Source organism: Lepidochelys olivacea (assembly GCF_965140295.1).
Source record: "Lepidochelys olivacea isolate rLepOli2 genome assembly, chromosome: 1".
In the NCBI taxonomy this organism is placed as follows: domain Eukaryota; kingdom Metazoa; phylum Chordata; order Testudines; family Cheloniidae; genus Lepidochelys; species Lepidochelys olivacea.
Genome location: NC_140411.1, coordinates 35084360 through 35103752, shown reverse-complemented (window position 1 = coordinate 35103752; position 19393 = coordinate 35084360). Strand labels below are relative to the sequence as shown.

The following is a 19393-nucleotide window of genomic DNA, read 5'->3' as shown; positions in this document are numbered from 1 at the left end:
TTTGGCCCAATCTTCCAATTGGTCTAGGTCCTTCTGTATCCTATCCCTCCCCTCCAGCGTATCTACCACTCCTCCCAGTTTAGTATCATCCGCAAATTTGCTGAGAGTGCAATCCACACCATCCTCCAGATCATTTATGAAGATATTGAATAAAACCGGCCCCAGGACCGACCCTTGGGGCACTCCACTTGATACCGGCTGCCAACTAGACATGGAGCCATTGATCACTACCCGTTGAGCCCGACAATTTAGCCAGCTTTCTACCCACCTTATAGTGCATTCATCCAGCCCATACTTCCTTAACTTGCTGACAAGAATACTATGGGAGACCGTGTCAAAAGCTTTGCTAAAGTCAAGAAACAATACATCCACTGCTTTCCCTTCATCCACAGAACCAGTAATCTCATCATAAAAGGCGATTAGATTAGTCAGGCATGACCTTCCCTTGGTGAATCCATGCTGGCTGTTCCTGATCACTTTCCTCTCATGCAAGTGCTTCAGGATTGATTCTTTGAGGACCTGCTCCATGATTTTTCCAGGGACTGAGGTGAGGCTGACTGGCCTGTAGTTCCCAGGATCTTCCTTCTTCCCTTTTTTAAAGATTGGCACTACATTAGCCTTTTTCCAGTCATCCGGGACTTCCCCGGTTCGCCACGAGTTTTCAAAGATAATGGCCAGTGGCTCTGCAATCACAGCCGCCAATTCCTTCAGCACTCTCGGATGCAACTCGTCCGGCCCCATGGACTTGTGCACGTCCAGCTTTTCTAAATAGTCCCTAACCGCCTCTATCTCCACAGAGGGCTGGCCATCTCTTCCGCATTTTGTGATGCCCAGCGCAGCAGTCTGGGAGCTGACCTTGTTAGTGAAAACAGAGGCAAAAAAAGCATTGAGTACATTAGCTTTTTCCACATCCTCTGTCACTAGGTTGCCTCCCTCATTCAGTAAGGGGCCCACACATTCCTTGGCTTTCTTCTTGTTGCCAACATACCTGAAGAAACCCTTCTTGTTACTCTTGACATCTCTGGCTAGCTGCAGCTCCAGGTGCGATTTGGCCCTCCTGATAACATTCCTACATGCCCGAGCAATATTTTTATACTCTTCCCTGGTCATATGTCCAACCTTCCACTTCTTGTAAGCTTCTTTTTTATGTTTAAGATCCGCTAGGATTTCACCATTAAGCCAAGTTGGTCGCCTGCCATATTTACTATTCTTTCGACTCATCGGGATGGTTTGTCCCTGTAACCTCAACAGGGATTCCTTGAAATACAGCCAGCTCTCCTGGACTCCTTTCCCCTTCAAGTTAGTCCCCCAGGGGATCCTGGCCATCCGTTCCCTGAGGGAGTCGAAGTCTGCTTTCCTGAAGTCCAGGGTCCGTATCCTGCTGCTTACCTTTGTTCCCTGCGTCAGGATCCTGAACTCAACCAACTCATGGTCACATAGGTGAGAGGTTTATTGCAGGAGTGGATGGGTGAGATTCGGTGGCCTGCATTGTGCAGGGGGTCAGACTAGATTATCATAATGGTCCCTTCTGACCTTAATATCTATGAATCTATAAGAAGAGGCTAAAGGTTGTTGAGGTGGTCCCTCCTCCAACTTCTCTACAGAGGGTCCCCAGCATGCAGCTCTGTCTGCACAGTACTAATCCCAGTACTGAGGGAACAAAGATGTTCCCAGCACCTGGCTGATGCAGAGGTGCAGGAAGGGAGCAGAGAGGCTCTGGAATGTGGAGGGAAGCCCCAACGGGTCCAGAAGGGCCATTGGTATGGAGGTGGTATCCAGCTCTGTGTAGGCCACTAACTCTTAGAATGCTGAGGCTGTGAATGGTACCACGGCAGACAGGCACCCCACTAGGGCTGTTGGGCATGCTCAGGTTAGAACACAAAGGATCCACTTCCGAATCTGATGTAGAGTCCATTTCTTCTGACCATGGAGGTGCTGAACCTGTTGATACGAGGGGCAAAGGGTTCCAAGCCTGGAGAAGTGGGTACCAGAGAAATCATTCCTGGCTTGCCTCTAGATGCAATAGGGCTGCAAGAGTAGAAGTGGCCAGTACCGAGTAGTGCTCTGGGTCCACAGGAGTGTGGGTTCCAGTATCTGTTCCATGCAAGTTTCCTGAATCATGGGAGAAACCAGTACCAACAAGTTAAGCAACTCTCTGGTTGCCTCAAAACCCTTGGATGTCGACAGCATTGGAAAGGGCTGCCAAGCCTTCAGGGATTATTCTCAACAGGCCCTTCCTGGGTTCCGGAATCAGCAATCCCTGCTGGCTCACAGATTCCTTTTGGGGGTATGACTGTTTGGAACGTCCCACTGAGACCTTGTGAACACTCAGTGCCTTCCTCTTCAAGTGTCCTGGTACCAAGTCCTTAGGAGACTTATGCAGTCTCTTCTTAGGCACCAGCGATGTAGATCTGCCTGAGGACTCTGTCAGAATGGGAGGAAGCACTCCTAACAGACTTGGATGTGCTCTGTACCCATTCAGAGCAGGAGAGTTCTGATGGAGGACAAAGTGCAGATTCCATGAGTAGGTACCTGAGCCTGGCAACCCTGTACCCTTTTCAAATGGGATTTGAACCCTCTACAAATGCGACGTTTGCCACTGACATGCACCTCTCCCAGCCACTTAAGGCAGCTGGGATGTGGGTCACTCACTGGCATAGATCTGTTATATGAACAACAGGCCTTGAAGCCAGGAAAACAGGGCATCAGTCCAGTATCACACTCGGTGTCCAACTAGGCACCAGTAACTCCACACTAAAAAGATAGCTCATTCAAAACTTAACCCTATAACTATTTATAGATATACCATACAAGACTAAAAACTAATACACGGCTACTATTTACACTAAGGGAAGGAAAATATGAAGAAACAAAGATCATCGCTCCAACAACAACCATCACTAGTGATAGGAAAGAACTGTGGTGGGTCAGGGGCAGTGCAGCCCTTCATACTTGTGTGCCATGGCACCAGGCACCGGAGGGAGCTAACACTTCCCCGACAAGTATTGACAAGGGAAAAATTTCTGATAACTGTGCATAAGCCACATACACATGCCTACGGTGGAATGGACAATTGCAATCACTCCAACAACTATAAAAGTGTGACATTTTCATGAGTAGAAAAGCCAGAGGATCACTTTGGGGGCTAGATTCTCTTCAGCGCCCAGTTTCTGCTTAGTGTAGCCGATGGGGCATCTCCAAAGAAGCTAGTTGCAGCTTCACGATTCTAGAGAAAAGAAATCCTTAAATGAGGATTAGCAGGGATGGCTTGAGAGAAAAATATTCTTTTTTTCCCCCCAGTGTCACTAGTTACCAAACTGTGATAAATCACATATGCCAAGATTTCATAAGTAATGCATGATTTTGGGTGCCTCAATTTCTGAGTTCCCAATATGAGACACATAAAAGCTCATTTTGAGAGATTTCTGAAAAATCAAGCCTGTTCAAGATGTCTCAAAATTGGGCACCCAAACTCACTAGACATTTTTGATAATCTTGGCCATAAAACAGTCACGTGACTGCTGAGACTCCAAACAGTTTTACATCAGAGAAATTATAATACATTTTATCATATTAATTAATGCATTTTGTGCACATTCAGACCTTATCTGCCAAGAAAAGCTAAATAATGGAATAGGAGAAAGCTTCAGAAGAATTTTAAAATAAAGCTTTTGAGTGGTGACAACAGCTTTTAAATATAATGGAATAAACATTCAGGAGCTGCAATAGAGTGCCATGTAATTTATATTCCATAAACACATTGTATGATCAAACAATTGCCTTCAAAAAAAGAGAATATAAAGTATTAAATCAAGTTTTTAAACAGTAGCATCTATTTTACTAAAGTTTCTGCAACAAACCTGTGTGTTCCATCTCTTATGTTCCCTATCAAGTTGATTAATCAGTATCTCTGCAGCTTTGAGTGTTTCTTGTGCTTTAACTACTTCTGCTTCAAGTTTAGCTGCTTCAGCTGTTCTACTCTGGAACCTGTAAAAAAACTATACTTTTAAATTATTGTCAAGAACCAATTGGTATACATTTTTAAAGTCAAATTGAAAGGCTCTTTTAAAAAATGGAAGGTTTTGTTTAAGTTTTGAAATAATTAATCCCTCAAATCCTGATCTAAATGCCCAGCCCCAATAACTAAACTGGGTAACTGTTCAGACAGAGGGAAAGAATCCTCCACGCCCGACTACAGAGCAAACCCTACTCCACAAAGTTTGATGGTAGGTGGATCCAGGCAGTGGTAGATGCACTGGCCCCAGCCCAACTCCCTTATGTGACAGCAGGCAGGCAGCACCCACAGAATTGGACTCCACATCACACAGAAGTTGTGTATCCCTACACAAACTCCTGGAATCCTGCTCTTACATCTCTGAAGAACAGAACTGTATTTCAGCCCTTCTGCATCTGAATGGGAGGGGCATCAGATTTTCCCCAGCGTACATAGTTGACATTTGCAGATACAGTAAACACACTATATAACATAATATATGCAAATCATTTCCTCCTTTACTTAACAGTTGATACCTGATTTGATCAGTTTATGATTTTAAGCCTGATTCAATGCCCACTAGGTCAATGAGAGATTTTCCATTGACTTCAGTGGGTATTGGATTGGCGCCACTCTAAGGAGTAGGAAATGCCAGCTCTCTGAATTTTTGTACATATTAGTAATAGCATCAAACATAACAGGGGAAATGGCAAAATATTGAAGTCAAGTCTTGGCAGGTAACAGGCTTCTCTAATCTCCTTAAAACTTGTAAGAAATGCTACAGACACAAAATAACTATTTTGGCTAAGAAATATCTCATATGGGAACTGCATACACTTTGAAATATAGATTGAAAAGTTGTATAATTTTGCCATGACTTTTATAAGTACCACTGTATATATTTTCTGTTGAAATACACTTTACAATACCTTTATAAAGGAATTCTCTTTGGTAAATTTCAGTGAATAACCCTATAGAGTAGGATCTTGCTAACTCACACTGGTGACTCCACTACAGTGCAAAACGCTGAATTTTGTGAATTACTAATTAAAAAGAAACCAAACTCCAATCAAAAATCAAGGTTAATACTTCACAAAATGTAGGTGTTCATTTAACTGTGCATCATATGTGCTAACTATACATCCAAATACGCTAGTAAATGAAATGCAGTATATTTTGGAAAAAATAATACACAACTTATTTGTAAAATAAGAGACTTTACTGAATCATCTAGTTTTAAATCTATGCTAAGTAGTTGGGAGAAATCACCAATATTTTTGTGCAAATGATGTAGTGGGGTTTAGTAACATCCAGATTAGTGAGGCTTCAATGTATTTCTTATCGTAACGGGATATAAATAGCATCATTTTTCCTTTTTTCTAATGAAGGAACTATGTTCATAAAAGCCCTTACATCAGATATTTCCCTCTCCCTCTTTGCATGGTGCTAGTTATGCTTGGAGCTATGTGCACAATTTTGGGTACCACAATTTTGGGTATTGTGGGTACAAAAATAAAAGGTTTGGTTAAAAATGAATTTGAGTAAAGAATTCCACCGTAGATAAGAAAAAAAGGCCATTCTATGCCACTGTGATATAACAGTACCTGATGGGATGCTACAAAGAAGAAAGGGAGGTACTGTCACTGGTTGGTCCCAATAATGAAAAATTTCTTACTAATAAATTTCCTGTCTGCTAACATCTCCCACAATTATGGATTTCTAGGTTGCTCTCCTATCTCTGAAGCTTATGCCAAGGACAGCTCTTCAGGACAGGCTGGACACTGCGGACTGAGCAGCTTGCTCCATGGTATCTGCTATTTCTATGAGGAGGTGTTTGTGGCTCCAACCTTCTGGTCTCCCTCCTGAAGTACAGCAGACCATCCAGGATTTGCCATTCGAGGGTCCTTCCCTTTTCTCAGAAAAAGATGGACAATAGGCTGCATAGCCTAAAAGATGCCAGGGAAACACTGAAGTCCCTTGAAATTTATACACCAACAATAAGAAGAAAGCAATTCCAGCCCCCCAGCAGGCTCACAAATATTAGAGCTTAATACCTTGTCCCCAAGACCCGCTGAGAAAAACGAGCAGGAATTACAGGAGGTGACCACCGCCCCTCAGCACATGCGACAGCAGGATCCATTTGATCAAGGCTAACTCTAAACATGCATTTTGACAGGCTTTGAGGGCAGCATACCACTGCTTGCAGACTAATTTGTTCCTACCCATACCTTTGCCAATCATCCATCCAACTTCCTTAGTGCTTGGACTCACATCACATCAGATCAGTGGGTCCCAAGCACAATGGATCTGGGATATTCCCTTCTATCTATATTAGTTTCTATCACCCCACACCACCCCCATCCTTCTTCAGGGCTCACTCTCATGAGATCATTCCTCAGCAGAAATGAATAGTTACCGTATGACTGTCTTCTTTGGTCTAATGTACATAGTTATTTTTTCTCTCTAGAATGTTTGTTAATAATATTATGCAAATTTTACATTTTGGGAATAACTCATCTGACAGCAAGCAAAAGCAAACAGGGCACGGCCGTGTGGCTCAGTAATGAAGGTGCTAGCTGTAGACCAAATAACTGCTTTGCAAATTTCTGAAGTGGATGCACTTGCTCGTTCCACCTCAATCCCTTCTGGGACAGGAGCCTCTGATAATTTGTAGGCTTCCACAATGCATAGTTTAATCCGTCTAGTGATGGAGGACTTGGAAGCTCTGAGGTTCTGGCAGTTTGGGTGGAAGGACACAAATAAGGAGCCCAATTTTCTTATGGATTCTGTGTGTTTGAGATAGATTTTCCTTGCTCTTCTGACCTCTAAGGTGTGCCACAGCTTTTCTGTTGGATTTTGTGGCTTTGACCAAATGAAGGAAGCACAACTTCTTGGGGTGTGTGGAAGGAGGAATTTACTCAGAATGAAGGGATTCTGGTGTCCTGAGTACCAGCTTGTCCTTATGGAACATGCAGTAAGGCTGCCAGCTCCAATACTCACCAGGCGGATGTGACAGCTACTAAAAAACAAGTCTTAGTGGATAAATGAAAGGCCAGTGCTCATGAACAGACTTGTTCCACTCATCCCTAATCACTTGCTTGAAGAAGAAGCAAAGGGGTACTGCAGCCTCAAGGGAGGATTTTGAGGGGAGACATTTACTATGAGGCTTACTCTTTGGTACCTGCTTAGATTTCAGAGGCAGACAGCTCACCTTCCTCAGTGGAGACAGCAGAAAGAGGAGTCAGAGGACTCGTATCTCCAGGATTTTTTTGTGCTTTTTCTTTCCCTTTTTAGCCTTTTCAGATTTTTTAACAGTTTTAGCTTGCTTTGGGAGTGCAGAAACGCTGCTGTGGCTTTGGTGAGGACTTTTGTGATTTGCCTTTCTTAGGACCTAGAGCATCTTAGGGAGGTCTGCCTCACAGTCCTCCCCCAGTGGGTCCCATTCCCCCTGGGAGATGGGGTGCAGAGTCTTTGTCAGAGTTCTCCTGGTTGGCTTGTGAGAAAGGACGGCTGACTAGAAGCCCAGCTTCTTTTCCCAAGGTGCTCAGGATCCACTTTAAGACTTGAGGGGGAGGGGACCTGTGGCCCCGCAAGCCTCCCCTCTTTGTTTTGAAGAGGTCCCCTAGGTTTTATTGTGAGTCAAGTGGTCAGGGTCCTCCTCAGTTCTGGAGCCCCTTCCTGCTTTGCACTGGGGTTCCTGGACCATTTTCCCTCCACTGGAGTTGCAGCTGCCTCAGTGAGTACAAGACCCAACCTGCCTGTCTGACCTGCAGCCCCCAGACCTAATTGAGTTAGGACTGGAAGGCTGGGTGCAGACTGGGCAAAACTGTACATCTGTTGATCCTGGGAAGGCTGCCTCATATATAGAGTATGTCCACACTGTAAACAGCTGTGACTGGCCCATGTTAGCTGACTCGGATTCGAGCTGCAGAGCTATAAAATCGATGGATATACATTTGGGCTCAGGCTTGTGCCCAGGCTCTGGGACTCTGCAAGATGTTTTACTACAATGTAGGCATACACACTTGGTTTTGACCCAGTGCTTTCTTGGCTGCTTGGCTATACCTCTGAGGGGCAGAGGTGCCAGCAGAGAGATGCTGCAGCAGAGGCTCAGGGAGCGTTAAACCCCAAGTTGTTAACCAACCCAGGGAGGAGGAGGAAAAGTTAAAATAGAAGGAGAAAGGACAGAAACAAAAGAAATTGCCATGGTCTGCTGCTGCAGAGGAAGAGAAAACTGGCAGCGAACAGGTGCTGGGGTGGGGCAGACCAGAATATGTGGCTACAAAATGCTGATCTGCCTCTTGAGCTGCAGGGAGAGGAGAGCAAGGCATATGTCCAGAATCATAGGAGACAATGGGCTGCAGAAAAATAGAGCAGTGGATTAAAACCAAATTAAAGAAAACTAGTTGTCCTCTTTTAGACAGAGGACAACGAACAGCTTCTATCTGAACTTTTCGTAAGCCTCAGGGAGACATCTCTAGACATTTCAAGAATAAGGACTAATCAACGTAACCGTATTTTTGCTGTGAAGCCTCTTCTGTTAAAGTAGAATTAAAATATTAAAATCAGTCAACAAAATTATTATGAAAACCATTCAAAAGACATGTAAGCAAAACCAACGTACTTATCTTTTAATTCTGACACTTTTTGACCAACAGAGTTAAGCAGATCTTCTAGTTTCTGTTTTCTGTCTTCAGTTTTCTTTAGGTTACTGAAAAATAATTTTCTACTTTATTATTGATATAGATTCAGATTCATACCAACCAAAAAGCAAAAACAATAAAAAATATTTTAAGGCATTTTATCCAGCCTTTTTATCCAGCCATTTTATACATAATTTTTAAAATATGGACACCAGAACTATATGCAGTATTCCAGTATCAGTCTGACCAACGCCACAGACAGCGGTAAAATCACCTTCCCACTCACTACTCCCCTTTTTATATATCCAAGGATTACAGTAGCCCTTTTTGTCATAGCATCACACTGGGAGGTTATATTGAGCTGTTTGTCCAGTATGATCACTAAATACTTTTCAGAGTCACTGCTTTCCAGAATACAGTTCTCCATTCAGTAGGCATGGGCTGCATTCCTTGTTCCTAGATGTATAACTTTGCATTTGACTTCACGAAGACACATTTTGTTTGAATGGTCTTAGATTACCAAGTTATCCAGATCACTCTGTTCGACTTTTCTGTCATCATTATTTAACATTCTGCCAGTCTTTGTCTTCCACAAATTTTATAAGCAGTTATTTTATATTTACTTCTAGATCATTGATGAAAATGTTGAATAACATTGGGCATAGTACCAATCCCTGCAGAACCCCCTTACAAACATTCCCATACTATGATGATTTCCCATTAAAAATTACTTTTTGAGTTCTGTCAGCTATCTAGCTGTAAAGCCATTTAACACAGGCTTTACCGATATTGTATAGTGCAAATTTTTTTATCAGAAGGTTGTACATTAAGTCAAATGCCTTATAAACATCTAAGTATATTACATCTACTCAGTTACCTTTATCAAACAAACTTGTAATCTGATCAAAAAATGAATTCATGTTTGTTTGACAAGCCCTATTTTCCAAAACAAAGCAAAAAAAAAACCATGTTAAGTGGCATTAATTATATTCTTATCCTTTAATTCTTTATCAGTTGAATCCTATATAAGCTTTTCCGTTATTTTGTCCAGGATTGATGTCAGGCTAAACAGCCTATAATTACACAGATCACTCCACCTGGCCTTTCTGAATAGTGGCACAATGTTAGCATTATTCCAGTCTTCTGGAATTTCCCCAGTATTCCAAGATCTATTACAAATTAACATTAGCAGGTCAGAGATCTCTTCAGCCAACTCTTTTAAAACCCCTGGTTGCAGGTTATCCAGGCCTGCTGATTTAAAAGCGTTTATCCCTAGTAGATAATGTTTAACAGCCTCCTTAGTTACTAATGGATTGGGAAGTACTTCATCATCCTCATGTGATATAAATACATCATCCTGATTCCTCCTAAGTACTGAACAGAAACATTTATTGAACACTTCTGCCTTTTCTTCATCACTATTAACAGTTTTGGCATCTCCAGCTATGATACGGACCTATACCATGGATAGAAATTATTTAGTTCCTAATATACTTTAAAAACTCCTTATTTTCCTTGCCTTGTCAGCAATGGATTTTTCCCTGGTGTCTTTCACTTCCCTTATAAATTTTCTGCACTTCATAACTTCTAATTTATACATAATCTATTTCCCCATCTTTCCATTTGTTTTATACATATATATATAACTGCTGTCATCATTTTGCTATTGAACCAGCATGCGCTTTTGGGCAAAGCTGTGCAAAGTTATGTACTATCACTGTACAGGTTTCAGAGTAGCAGCCGTGTTAGTCTGTATTCGCAAAAAGAAAAGGAGGACTTGGGGCACCTTAGAGACTAACCAATTTATTTGAGCATAAGCTTTCGTGAGCTACAGCATCCGATGAAGTGAGCTGTAGCTCACGAAAGCTCATGCTCAAATAAATTGGTTAGTCTCTAAGGTGCCACAAGTCCTCCTATTCTTATCACTGTACAGTATCACTTTTAAAAAATATGTAATTAATAACACTACAGGTATCTTTGGAATGCGGAACAATTGCAGAGTAAAATGCATCTTACTCACGCTTCCAATCCTGCCTGTTCTTTTTCCAGAGGCTGAATTCGTTCCAAGACATAGGAATACTGGACATTGGCCTTAACCCAAGCTGCAAGTGGAGCAGCTGCAGTACTAGCTCGTTTAGCATTCTGAAAAAAAAAATCAATACGAATTATAAAAAGGCCCTTACTGAATTTCAAAAACACAAGAGAAACTGCATAGTGGACTTTGAGGATAACTCTCCAGGGGAGGGAACTCCAATTATTAGGAAGAGACAGGTAATAGTTATGGGGGATTCAATCATTAGAAATATAGCTGGGTTCGTGATGACCGAGAGAATCACATAGTGACTTGCCTGCCTGGTGCGAAGGTTGCGGATCTCTCGAGACATCTAGACAGACACATGTATACCGCTGGGGAGGAGCCGGTGGTCAATGTACATGTAGGTAACAATGACATAAGGAAGGATAGGAGAGAGACCTGGAAGCCAAATTTAGGCTGCTAGGTAAGAGATTGAAAGCTAGAACCTTCATGATAACATTCTCTGAAATGCTTTCAGTTCCACATGCAGGGCCACTTAAACAAGCAGAACTGCAGGGTCTCAATGCGTGGATGAGACGATGGTGCAGGGAAGAGGGGTTTAGATTTATTAAGAACTGGCAAAACTTTTGGGGAAAGGGGGAGACTACACAGGAGCGATGGGCTCCACCTAAACCAAAATGGAACCAGATTGGTGGCACTTTAAATTAAAAAGGTCATGGAGCAGTTTTTAAACTAAGGACTGGAGGAAAGCTGACATGTGGTTTGGATGGAAGCATCCTCTAGGGGAGGACCTATTAATGGAGATTCTGTATGTCCTAGTAAAGAGGAGAGAATTGAAGATGATAAAATACAGGTGGGATCTGATGAGAAACAGTCAAATGAAAAAGAATCCCATTCAATTACATCCTGTCATGGCAGACAGCTAAAAAATGACAAGTTTTTAAAGTGTTTATATATGAATGCTTGAAGTCTAAATAATAAGATGGGTGAACTAGAGTGCCTTGTATTAAATGAGGATATTGATATAATAGGCATCACAGAAACTTGGTGGAATGAGAATCAGTGGGACACGATATTACCAGGGTACAAAATATATCGGAAGCACAGAACAGGTCATGCTGGTGGGGGAGTGGCACTATATGTGAAAGAAAGCATAGAATCAAATGAGGTAAAAAACTTAAATGAACCAAACTGTACCATAGAATCTCTATGGATAGTAATTGCATACTCTAATAATAAGAATATAGCAGTAGGGATATATTACCAAGCACCTGACCAGGATGGTGATAGTGACTGTGAAATGCTCAGGGAGATTAGAGAGGTTATCAAAATAAAACACCCAATAATAATGGGGGATTTCAACAATCCCCATATTCACTGGGTACATGTCACCTAACGAAGGATGCAGAAATAAAGTTTCTTGACACCTTAAATGTCCTGGAATCCATAAGAGGAGAGGCCATTCTTGATTTAGTCCTAAATGGAGCACGGGATCTGGTCCAAAAGATGAGTAAAGCTGGACCGCTTGGTAATAGTGACGATAATATAATGAAATTTAACATCTCTGTGGCGGGAACACCACAGCAGCCCAACACTGTAGCATTTAATTTCAGAAAGGGGGACTACACAAAAATGAGGAAGTTAGTTAAACTGAAATTAAAAGGCATAGTGCCAAAAGTGAAAGCTTTGCAAGCTGCATGGAAACTTTTTAAAGACATCGTAATAGAGGCTCAACTTAAATGTATACCTGAAATTAAAAAAAACATAGTAAGAGAACCAAAAAAGTGCCCTGGGGCTAACCAACAAAGTAAAAGGAGCAGTGAGAGACAAAAAGGCATCCTTTAAAATGTGGAAGTTAGGTCCTAGTGAGGAAAATAGAAAGGAGCATAAATTCTGGCAAATGAAGTATAAAAAGATAATTAGGAAGGCCAAAAAAGATTTTGAAGAACAGCTAGCCAGAGACTCAAAAAGTAATAGTAATTTTTTTTTAAATACATCAGGAACAGGAAGATTACTGATAAACAACCAGTCAGGCCACTGGACGATCAAGATGCTATAGGAGCACTCAAAGATAATAAGACCATTGCAGAAAAACTAAATGAATTCTTTGCATTCGACTTTATGGCGGAGGATGTGAAGGAAATTCCCAAACCTGAGCTTTTCTTTTAGGTGACAAATCTGAGGAACTGTCCAAGATTGAGGTAACATTAGAGGAGGTTTTGGAACAAATTGATAAATTAAACAGTAATAAGTCACCAGGACCAAAGGGTATTAACCCAAGAGTTCTGAAGGAATTCAAATTTGAAATTGCAGAACTACTAACTGTCATTTGTAACCTATCATTTAAATCAGCTTCTGTACAGGATAACTGGAGGATAGCTAATGTGACACCAGTTTTTAAAAAGGGCTCCAGAGGTGATCCTGGCAATTACAGGCCAGAAAGCCTGACTTCAGTACTGGGCAAACTGGTTGAAACTAAGAACAGAACTGTCAGACACATAGATGAACATAATTTGTTGGTTTCAGAATAGCAGCTGTGTTAGTCTGTACCCGCAAAAAGAAAAGGAGGACTTGTGGCACCTTAGAAACTAACAAATTTATTTGAGCATAAGCTTTAGTGAGCTACAGCTCACTTCATCGGCTGCATTCAGTGGAAAATACAGTGGGGAGATTTATATACACAGAGAATATGAAACAATGGGTGTTAACCATACACACTGTAACGAGAGTGATCAGGTAAGGTGAGCTATTACCAGCAGGAGAGCGGGGTGGAGGGGGAACCTTTTGTAGTGATAATCAAGGTGGGCCATTTCCAGCAGTTGACAAGAACATCTGTTAGTCTCTAAGGTGCCACGAGTCCTCCTTTTCTTTTTATAATTTGTTGGGTAAGAGTCAACATGGTTTTTGTAAAGGGAAATCATGCCTCACCAATCTGCTAGAATTCTTTGAGGGGGTCAAAAAGTATATGGACAAGGGGGATCCAGTGGATATAGTATATTTAGATTTTCAGAAAGTCTTTGACAAGGTCCATCACCAAAGGAAAAGAAGCTTAGGAAAAGAAAGCTGTCATAGGATAAGAGGGAAGGTCTTCTCATCAATTGGTAACTGGTTAAAAGACAGGAAATAAAGGGTAGGAATGAATGGTCAATTTTCAGAATGGAGAGCAGTAAATAGTGGTGTCCCCCAGGGGTCTGTACTGGGACCAGTCCTATTCAACATAGTCATAAGTGAGCTGGAAAAAGGTGTAAAAAGTGAGGTGGCAAAATTTGCAGATGATACAAAAATGATAAGGGGTATGGAACAGCTTCCATATGAGGAGAGATTAATAAGATTGGGACTTTTCAGCTTGGAAAAGAGATGACTAAGGGGAGATATGATAGGGGTCTATAAAATCATGACTGGTGTGGAGAAAGTAAATAAGGAAGTGTTATTTACTCCTTCTCATAACACAAGAAATAGGGGTCACCAAATGAAATTAATAGGCAGCAGGTTTAAAAGAAAGAAAAGGAAGGATTTCCTCACACAATGCACAGTCAACCTGTGGAACTCTGTGCCAGAGGATGTTGTGAGGGCCAGGACTATAACGGGGTTCAAAAAAGAACTAGATAAATTAATGGAGGATAGGTCCATAAATGGCTATTAGCCAGGTAGCGGGGGGTTGGGTGTCCCTAGCCTCTATTTGCCAGAAGCTGGGAATGGGCGATAGGGGATGGATCACTTGATGATTACCTGTTCTGTTCATTCCCTCTTGGGACACCTGGCATTGGCCACAGTCAGAAGATAGGATACTGGGCTAGATGGACCTTTGTTCTGACCCAGTATGGCCGTTTTTATGTTCTTATGTTAATCATAGATACTATATATCAGGGTCTACCAACCAGCCATTTTGTGCTATTGAGCTGATCTTTCAAATGACGGGTGGGAAACTGTTATAAGAAGACCCATGTGCCCATGTCAAGCCCCGGGGAAGTCCATTGGGTTTGGAGAGTGCCGAGTCCACTAGCATGAGTCTCCTATTTGCAAAGTCACATCCTTATACTCTTCCTTTTAAAAAATAAGGAACTAATGTTGTAAAATTCTTTTATATAACTATTGCTGTCTTGATTTATTCAAATTAAGCTTTAAAGGCCATTAACCCATTAGGTTACCTTAGTCTCTTTTGTTAATTAAAATTAGAAGTAAGGTTCTGACTGCAGGGAGGTCACAGGGAGCAGGTTGCGGTTCCCAGATTCAGAGATGCCTGGCTCCACCACAACCCTAATTTATGCCATCGCCATAAGGTCCCTGAGGCCTGTAGTTTATCACACCACCACTTTTCCTCATCTCATCCACGTCCCACGTCCAACAAACCCCCTTACACTCAGGATGGTGAGGCAGCTGGGGCAGAAGGCAGTAGAATCTCCTCTGCCAGATTTTCTCTCTCTGTTTCTACTAATAGCCTTCCCCTCTGTTGGAAGAATTCTCCACTGGCTACCCTCTATCAGTTTGAGTCCACTTTACACTGTGCCCATAGTGCACAGTGATCCTGGTGGACCACAGAAGCTAGTCCATTTTTTTTTTTATGTAATGCAATAAGAGAGTTACCTTTGGATCAAAAGATGCCTTGTTTTTAGACAGAAGTTCTTCTACACTCTCTCGTATTTCTTTTGGAATGTTACGGGCATCAAAGGTTGCAATGTCTTCTCTCACTCCTCTTTTGGCAAGGAAACTGCAAATAGTATTAAATAATTAAATGACAAAGCATTGATAAAACAAAGTTACTCAGTGTAAAGTAACTGGAATTCAAGATGAGTTGTCCACAGGCACATTCCACTGATGGTACGCATGCACCTTGTGTGTCAGAGATCAGAGTCTTTTTGGACGGCAGTACAAAGGGAGAGCATATACGCTCTTCAGTCCTCATGCTCTGCTCCAAGGGCATATACGGCAGACCTTTCCATCTTATGGGATTCTGGGCAATCTACCAGACCTTGAGGCAATGCAGATCAATCAAGTTTGACCTCACCTCTCTGCCAATGAAAGGGCCAGTGCCAGGCTCTAGAACCCCAATTGTATTGTGGGGAATCCAGACATTTGTGGCAGGTTGCCCATCCAAGAACCCATGTCCCTCTGCCCCCCCCCCGAACCCTTCAGGCTGGGAAATGCCAGGACCCAGCCCCAGAAGCAGAGCCAGGGCTGGGTTAGTACTCCACTCTGCCCCCACAGTGAGCTGCTCTGCCATGGCTCTGCCAGAATCCGGACAACCCCTAACCAGCACACCACTCCACTTTGTCTTCCCCTCCACTTCTGGCACCCTGCAATGCCCAACCTCTGCTTGGAGAAACTGGTTGACTAGGATGTATCCAGTAACTTCATCAACCAAGAATTTGTCAAGAGTCATCAGATTCCTACCCTCCACAAAAACTCCCCCAAGCTCTTTGAGACCATTGATGGGTCACCCCTCTCTTTGGGGCTCATCACATATCAGATGGCACCCCTGGAGGTCATCACCAGTGGCAGCCACCACGGAAATCATGCAGTTTTGGATGATCGGCTTTTCACATTTGCCAGTCATCCTTGGCTCCCCTTGGTTTGTCACCCACAACCCCTTAATCAGCTGGCAATCAAGGACAGTGTCCTTCCGCTCTCTGCAGTGCTGACATGAATGCCTCCTTAGTCCTGGTTCACAACTGACCACACTCTGAGGTGCACTCCAACCCTCAAGGCTCCCAGAGAGAAGAGCAGCAGGTCCAGCGACATCTAAGATTCCTGTCAAATACCTGGAGTTCACCAGAATGTTCAAAAAACAGAAGGCAGATACCCTACCACAGTTACGACTCCCCCACTGAACTGTGCCAAGGGATGGAGATTCCCTTCAGACACACTTTCTTTGGAAAAAGACCTACAGGCCCTCCAGGAGTACCCAGAGTAAAACCTGTGAGGGGATTCATTCATCTCTCCCCAGCTAGTGCCCCTATATTCTTTGTAACCAAGAATGATGGCTCTCTCTCCAATGCTGTGTTGAATACTGAGCACTAAATCATATCACAGTATGCAATCAATAACATTCTCATCTTCTATGAGAATGAAGAACTCCATGACCACCATTTACATATCATTCTAGATCGGCTTAGCCAGAATCAACTCTATGCCAAGTCCCAAAAGCCTCACATGAGACTTGTGAGCGATCTCCATCCCTTCCCACATCCCCAAACCCTTGATCTACCCTCTCCATGGACTTCATTGTGGAGCAGCCCCACTTCCAAGGGCATTTGGTCGTTCTGACAGTGGTGGACCTCCTGATGAAAATGTCCCATTTCATCCCCTCTCATACCCTTCCATCAGCCATGAAATGGCATGGCTTTTCTTGGAACACATCTTCCAGTACCACGGCATACCAGAACACATCATTTCTGATTGGGGCACCCAAATTGCCTCCCGGTTTTGGCTGGAATTCCTCTGCCTTCTCAACAACACGCCCCTCCTCTCAACTGCCTACCACCCTCAGACTGACAACCAGATCAGAAAAGTCAACCAGACATGGGTACAGTACTCGAGCTGTTTCCTGAATTTTCACCAAAATAATTGGGTTTCCCTGTTGTCTTTGGCCAAATTCGCTTACAATAACACAACACAAGCAAAGTCGTTCTTCATAAACTTTGGCTTTCATCCCATTTCACCCCAAACTATCAGAAGGCCCCTCTATTCTGGAAGCCACAGACTCAGTCCTGTATGCCCCACTAAGAGCACAGGACCAGTAGAGTGAGTGCAGCCTAGGGCTGTCAATCACAGTATCCCGTGTGACCTTTGTGGATCTGTACATGTTGAGAAGGGACTCCTGGCTTGAGGAGTGCGAGTCTCAAAGTCCTGTTATGGTTATGATTCATGTGAAGGGTACTAGTCTTACTCTGCACTGCAACAATTACTAATTTACCCAGCAACAGTTCCTGATTTGTTAATCTGTTTACCTATCAATAACTTCCTCGTACTTTTTATTGATTGATCAATTGTTAATTTATATACTGTTACCAGTTCTTTGGCATTATCTGGTGAGGCATTATCTGGTGTGACAAAGGTCCTCCTCTGCCTTGGTGGGTCCTGTGCTTATTGGTGGATTTGCTCACCTCTGAGATTCACGGCAGCCCTCAGTTTGGCCACCTTTGCTAGTGGCTCAAACCTGCCGTCCACTAAGTTTGGCCACCTTTGCTAGTGGCTCAAACCTGCCGTCCACTAAGCTAACCTCATCACTAGCCAGCATGGGAAAAAGGAAGGAGAACAATTCCCACAGTCTCTGCTGGCCCACCTACTGGGTCGGGGGACAGGCCAGGGACCTTCCCCTCTGGTGGGACCCACAGTCCAGGTCAACTCCTCCTGCATCCAGCAGGGAGTTGGGAGGATGGGGGGAACCCGGGCCTGCCCTCTACTCCGGGGTCCTTTTTAAAACCAGGTGCCCTGATTAGCCTGCCTGTCCTAATTGATTCTGGTAGCTTCTTAATTGGCTCCAGGTGTCCTAAGTAGCCTGCATTAATTGGTTCCAGCAACTTCCTGATTGTTCTGGAACAGCCAATTATCTTACTCCGGGAAAAGGGACCTGCTTAATCTGGGGCTAATATATCTACCTTCTATCACTCTCCTGTAGCCATCTGTCACACTGGTGAGGAATTAAGCAGTTATTTGGCTTTGCATTATCTGGCCAGGAGTTTTACCTGCTAGCCAGGTTGCCCCACTGTGACTCTGCCTGACCAACAGAGCTCCAGTGTTTATGATTCTCACAATGCACAGTCAACCCATGGAACTCCTTGCCAGAGGATGTTGTGAGGGCCAGGACTATAACAGGGTTCAAAAAAGAACTAGATAAATTCATGGAGGATAGATCCATCAATGGCTATTAGCCAGGATTGACAGGGATGGTGTCTCTAGCCTCTGTTTCCCAGAAACTGGGAATGGGCAACGGGATGGATCACTTCATGAATTCCCTCTGGGACTCCTGGCATTGGCCACTGTCAGAAGACAGGATACTGGGCTAGATGGACCTTTGGTCTGACACAGTAGCAACTGCAATCCAGTGGCTACTCAAACATTTGCCCACAGTTGCGATAGGTCCTGTGCCTGCTTTGTTCCCATTACCATTCCTGCCTTGGTGCCAGCCTTGCCCCCGCCTTGCCTCACTCCAGGCAACCTGGTTCTGACCCTCCACTCCAACTCCTGGCTCCTGACTCTGGCTCAGACCATTGGCTCTGGCATCTGGTCTCTGACTCTGGTTCTGACCCTCGGCTCCAACATCTGGCCACTGACCCATGTTCTATCCATTAGGCATGACTCCTGTTCCACTAGGCACAAGTGCTCATGCCCCAGTCACTTGACAGTTGGTTGATGCACCAGTTCCAGAATTTGACTGCTTCCTGGCAGAGAGGGGAAAACCTGGTACTGCCTTGTTTGTTGATGTAAAACATAGTGGTCATGTTTTCATCATGATTTGAACTGACTGTCCTGTTAGGTGGAGGAAGGACTCGCAGGCCTTCTGTACAGCTCTGAGTTCTAGGTGACTGATGTATATTCTCCTCTTTCTCAGAGACCATAGACCCTGTGTTGTTAGCTTGTCCATATGAGCACTCCATCCCTGTAGGGATGCATCTGTGACAATAGTCTTGGATGGTAGGGATGCCATGAAGGAGACTCCTCTGCATGCACCTATCCATTTCAGTAAGGATAGGACCAATAGGAGGATGATGAGGGGTGTGT

The 19393-nt window shown here is 43.4% G+C and overlaps 1 protein-coding gene across 1 annotated transcript in view; it reads right to left on the bottom strand.

Moving 5' to 3' along the window:
- The window catches only part of DYNC2H1 (dynein cytoplasmic 2 heavy chain 1), a 393773-nt gene that overhangs the window by 251184 nt on the left and 123196 nt on the right, over positions 1-19393 (bottom strand). The window contains exons 58-61 of the mRNA XM_084624374.1: positions 15257-15380; positions 10658-10779; positions 8619-8705; positions 3861-3987 (exon numbers count right to left, since the gene is read on the bottom strand). Of these exons, the coding sequence (XP_084480500.1) occupies positions 3861-3987; positions 8619-8705; positions 10658-10779; positions 15257-15380 (460 nt within the window). The remainder of the gene's footprint in view (positions 1-3860; positions 3988-8618; positions 8706-10657; positions 10780-15256; positions 15381-19393) is intronic.